The following is a 6,000-nucleotide window of genomic DNA, read 5'->3' on the forward strand; positions in this document are numbered from 1 at the left end:
CTCCCCCAGGTGGTCTGTTTCAGTATGTGTCCTCTCCCCCAGGTGGTCTGTTTCAGTGTGTCCTCTCCCCCTGGTGGTCTGTTTCAGTGTGTGTCCTCTCCCCCAGGTGGTCTGTTTCAGTGTGTGTGTATCCTCTCCCCAACCACAGGTTGTCTGGTTCAGTATGTTTCCTCTCACCCAGGTGTTCTGTTTCAGTAGGTGTCCTCTCCCCCAGGTGGTCTGTTTCAGTATGTGTCCTCTCCCCCAGGTGGTCTGTTTCAGTGTGTCCTCTCCCCCTGGTGGTCTGTTTCAGTGTGTGTCCTCTCCCCCAGGTGGTCTGTTTCAGTGTGTGTGTGTCCTCTCCCCAACCACAGGTTGTCTGGTTCAGTATGTTTCCTCTCACCCAGGTGTTCTGTTTCAGTAGGTGTCCCCTCCCGCAGGTGTTCTGTTTCAGTATATGTCCTGTCCCCCAGGGGGTCTGTTTCAGTATGTGTCCTCTCCCCCAGGTGGTCTGTTTCAGTATGTGTCCTCTCCCCCAGGGGGTCTGTTTCAGTATGTGTCGGGGGCCAACTACTTTGGTGAAATTGTGGAGTGGTTGGGCTACGCCATCGCAACCTGGTCGCTGACTACCTTCTCCTTTGCCTTCTGCAGTCTGTGCTTTATTGGGCGACGGGCATTCCACCATCACAGGTACATTAGGCACACATAATCTTTACTACAGCAAAATAATCTATACAGGTTATAGCATTTCAAATAGCACCCTATGTTATATGTGGTCCTCTCGTAAAACGTATTGCAGTACTTTATGTAGGGAATAGGTTACCATTTGGGACGAAGTCCAGATATGATCAAATTAGCTGTATATAGACAGTAGAGATCTACCTAGATATCTACATATAGACAGTAGAGATCTACCTAGATATCTACATATAGACAGTAGAGATCTACCTAGATATCTACATATAGACAGTAGAGATTTACCTAAATGTCTACATATAGACACTAGATTAACTCATAAAAGATGGTGCTGGAGTGGGTGGCTGCGGTCTTATCAGCTCTTAACCAACCATGCTATTTTGTTTGTACATAATGTTTTGTACATGTTTTGTACTTATTTTGTACACAATGTTGCTGCTATCGTCTCTTATGACCGAAAAGAGCTTATGGACATCAGAACTGTGATTACTCACCTCAGATTAGACTAAGAGTTTTTCTTCAATGAGTCAGATGGGAGGGATATACTACAGACAGATCCCCGTCATTTCCTGGAGAAGGAAATTGAGATTTCGCGGGAAAAGATCAGGGTGACTTGTGAGGTTCAGGCGATGAGAGGCTAATCTGCTTTTGCCTTCCGTCCTGCTAGGTAATGTTCAATCGCTGGAAAATAAATGGGATGATCTGAAAGCATGTATGTCCTACCAGCAGGACATTAAAAACTGTAATATCTTGTGTTTTACCGAGTCGTGGCTGAACAACGACATTAAGAACATACAGCTGGCGGGTTATACACTCTATCGGCAGGATAGAACAGCAGACTCTGGGCGTGGGCCTTTGCATATATGTAAATGACAGCTGCTGCACAATATCTAAGGTTTTACTCACCTGAGGTAGAGTATCTCATGATAACCTGAAGACCACACTATCTACCTACAGAGTTTTCTTCTGTATTTTTCGTAGCAGTCTACATACCACCACAGACCGATGCTAACACTAAGACTGCACTCAATGAGCTATATACCGTGATAAGCAAACAGGAAAACATCCAGAGGCGGCGCTCCTAGTGGCCGGGGACTTTAATGCAGGGAAACTTAAATCAGTTTTACCTGATTTCTATCAGCATGTTAAATGTGCAACCAGAGGGAAAACAATTCTAGACCAACTTTACTCCACAAACAGATACGCGTACAAAGCTCTCCCTCGCCCTCCATTTGGCAAATCTGACCATAATTCTATCCTCCTGATCCCTGCTTACAAGCAAAAATTAAAGCAAAATGATTTTGTGAATATCCAACAGCAGGAAGCACCAGTGACATTTAACTGTGGATATAGATACTTGTGTACCTGTTTCCTCCAGCCTCTTCACATGGTCCTTTGCTGTTGTTCTGGGATTGATTTGCACTTTTCGCAACAAAGTATGTTCATCTCCACGAGACAGAACGCGTCTCCTTCCTGAGCGGTATGACAGCTGCGTGGTCCCATGGTGTTTATACTTGCGTACTATTGTTTGTACAGATGAATGTCCTACCTTCAGGTGTTTGGAAATTGCTCCCAAGGATGAACCAGACTTGTGGAGGTCTACCATTTTTTTCTGAGGTCTTGGCTGATTTCTTTTGATTTTCCCATGATGTCAAGCAGAGGCACTGAGTTTGAAGGTAGGCCTTGAAATACATCCACAGGTACACCTCCAATTGACTCAAATTATGTAAATTAGCCTATCAGAAGCTTTTATAGCCATAACATAATTTTCTGGAATTTTCCAAGCTGTTTTAAGGCACAGTCAACTTAGTGTATGTAAACTTCTGACCGACTGAAATTGTGATACAGTGAAATAATCTGTCTGTAAAAATTTTTGGGAAAATTTACTTGTGTCATGCACAAAGTAGATGTCCTAACTGACTTGCCAAAACTATAGTTTGTTAACAAGAAATTTGTGGAGTGGTTGAAAAACGAGTTTTAATGACTCCAACCTAAGTGTATGTAAACTTCCGACTTCAACTGTACATATTACCTCAATTACCCCGACACCGGTCCCCCGTATATATAGCCTCCACATTGACTCTGTACCGGTACTCTCTGTATATAGCCCCGCTATTGTTATTTATTGCTGCTCCTTAATTATTTGTTTTTCTTATCTCTTACTTTTTGGGGTATTTTCTTAAAACCGCATTGTTGGTTAAGGGCTTGTAAGTAAGCATTTCACTGTAAGGTCTACACCTGTTGTATTCGGCGCATGTGACAAATAAACTTTGATTTGACTTAGATGACATAACCTAGATATCTACGTATAGACTGTAGAGATCTACCTAGTTGTTGATGCTTGACCAACCTATGGTGGCCTTGTACGCCCGTCCTGATCTCGCAAGCTTACATTTGGTTTTGATACACAATGACGTGAAAGGAGGTCAGAATGGAAGACCAGGCTAAACCTATGGTAGACATTTGACAAAATCTGGTAATGTACATTTATTCATGATCCTTGTTCTAACCCTCTGTCACAGGTACTACCATGAGAAATTCCATAACTACCCCAGGTCACGGAAAGCTCTGATTCCATTCATCTTCTAAAGAACAGATGAAGCTCCTGCATTCCAACCCAATCAAGCTCTTTAGATCGGGCTTGCATTCCAAATAGCACCCTATTCCCTATATGGTCCTCTGGTTAAAAGTCGTGCAGTACTTTATTTATGGAATAATGTGACATTTGGGACAAAGTCCAGATATGATCAGATGACCTGCATATAGACAGTAGAGATTTACCTAGATATCTACATATGGACAGTACAGATTTACCTAGATGACCTGCATATAGACAGTAGAAATCATAACCTATGTCGTGTCTTTGGCATCATTAAAGTGAAGACTGTTATTTTATCAAATCAATTCTCTGAATTTATTATTATTATGTGATGAAACTAATCATGTAAATGTAATTGACTTGGAAGTCGGGGCAGCAAGGAAAATCTTCAGATTACCAAGTTATAATTTTCCTAATATAACGCTTCAGATATTTTAATATCTGATCAATTAGTCTTCTAATTAATTAATTATTCTTTACCTCACGTTAGTCTCATTCCAAACATCGTAAATTGTTGGTTATCAGCACGAACCCAGCCTTTACTTTGAATCATCCATGCACCAATTGTTTTAATAATTTATTTACTAACGAACTAAATAATCACAGAAATGCATAAGCAAATAAACAGTAGATATGGTTACGAGGAAATCATATGGGAGGTTCCCTAGTGGGCTAAGCCGATATGACGGCTTGGTGGACAAAGGGAAGTGGTGTGGACCGAAAAGGGCGGGAAAGACAAAAAAGGAATCACTGCAGTTGATAATTACATGAATTGAAATGCTAACCCTTTGCACATGAACGCTCACTCATTCGGGAATAACTGTATTCAATATATATTTACGCTCAGTGTGTCGTCGTGATCTCTGTTGGAATCGTCCGTCTGTCTGTTGGAGAGTTCATCCGAGTCTCTCTCTCTCTGTTTCCCTGAAGATCAAGTCTTTCGTGGTTAAAATGATTACTTCAGAGTGCCATTCAGAAATGTTCCCATAGTTTAGATGTTTCGGCGGTTGTCGGTCTTCGCATCCCAGGTTGACATAATTTCTAGCTGCAGACTAGTAATTAGTATCTAAGATTTGCTCTTATTCTGTCAGGATCGATAGTCTCAGAGTTTAACCATTTCCAGCCGTGTAGCCAATGCTCCACGTGGTATGGTTAGGAATTCAACAACCATCGTAACCTTAGTGGACACGGAGGTTTTTGTGGTCCGAAGAGGATTTCCTCAGGAAGGGGTTTTATTTGTAACAGTAGAAAAGGGCTGTTCCATGACGCCAGATCATGTCTGTGCTCACAGGGGCGGGCCAATGACTTAGTTAAATGTTAAAGGGAAAATCTTTCATATTAAAACCTCTTAGGGATAGGGGGCAGTATTTTCACGGCCGGATCAAAAACGCACCCAAATTAAACTGCCTGCTACTCGGGCCCAGGAGGTAGGATATGCATATTATTAGAAGATTCTAAAACTGTTTGAATGATGTCTGTGAGTATAACAGAACTCATATGGCAGGCAAAAAACTGAGAAAAATCCAACTAGGAAGTGGGAAATCTGAGGTTGTAGTTTTTTCAAGTGATTACCTTTACAGTATACAGTGACTTAGGGTTCATTTTGCACTTCCTAAGGCTTCCACTAGGTGTCAACAGTCTTTAGAACATTGTTTGAGGATTCTATGGTGAATTTGAAGGGAATAACAGCCCAAGGAAGTAGGTGTCCCATTATAAGGCATGGGTTCAGTCACGCGCAGAGACTTGGGAGCGAGCTGAGTTCATATTCATTCCTAAAGAGAACGGATAGGTCTGGTTGGAATTTTATTGAAGATATATGTTTAAAACAACCTAAAGATTGATTCTATACATCGTTTGACATGTTTCTACAAACTGTAGTATAACTTTTTTGACTTTTTGTCTGGACTAAGTAAGGACACGACTTGTGGATTTGGATAGTGAACCTAACGCGCGAACAAAATGGATGTATTTGGACATTTATTTATTTTACCGTTATTTTACCAGGTAAGTTGACTGAGAACACATTCTCATTTACAGCAATGACCTGGGGAATAGTTTCAGGGGAGAGGAGGGGGATGAATAAGCCAATTGTAAGCTGGGGATGATTTGGTGGCCGTGATGGTATGAGGGGCAGATTGGGAATTTAGCCAGGACACCGTTGTTAACACCCCTACTCTTACGATAAGTGCAATGGGATCTTTAATGACCTCAGTGTTCAGGACACCCGTTTAACATCCCATCCGAAAGACGGCACCCTACACAGGGCATTGGGATATTTATTTTTTTAGACCAGAGGAAAGAATGCCTCCTACTGGCCATCCAACACCACTTCCAGCAGCATCTGGTCTCCCATCCAGGGACTGACCAGGACCAACCCTGCTTAGCTTCAGAAGATAAACTTTATCGAACATTTATTGTGGAGCTGGGATTCCTTGGAGTGCATTCTGATGAAGATCATCAAAGGTAAGTGAATATTTATCATGTAATTTCTTAGTTTTATTGACTCCATCATGGCGGGTTTCTGGTTGGCTTGTTGTTGTGGTCTGAACGCAGTACTCAGATTATTACAAAGTGTGCTTTCGCCGTAAAGCATTTTTTAAATCTGACACAGCGGTTGCATTTAGGAGATGTTTATCTATAATTCTGTGCATAACACTTGTATATTGATCAAAGTTTATGATGAGTATTTCTGTAATATGTGTGCTCATTGTGCTCATTCACCGGAA

At 41.6% G+C, this 6,000-nt stretch overlaps 1 protein-coding gene across 1 annotated transcript in view; it reads left to right on the forward strand.

Annotated features, from left to right (window-relative positions):
* LOC106590888 (3-oxo-5-alpha-steroid 4-dehydrogenase 2) overlaps positions 1–3,543 on the forward strand; it is a 66,822-nt gene extending 63,279 nt beyond the window's left edge. The window contains exons 4-5 of the mRNA XM_045702276.2: positions 519–669; positions 3,198–3,543. Coding sequence (XP_045558232.1) covers positions 519–669; positions 3,198–3,264 — 218 coding nt within the window. The 3' untranslated portion in view covers positions 3,265–3,543. The remainder of the gene's footprint in view (positions 1–518; positions 670–3,197) is intronic.
* Positions 3,544–6,000: the final 2,457 nt, after the last annotated feature.

Source organism: Salmo salar, chromosome 19 (genome assembly GCF_965601325.2).
Source record: "Salmo salar chromosome 19, fSalSal1, whole genome shotgun sequence".
Classification (NCBI taxonomy): Eukaryota; Metazoa; Chordata; class Actinopteri; order Salmoniformes; family Salmonidae; genus Salmo; species Salmo salar.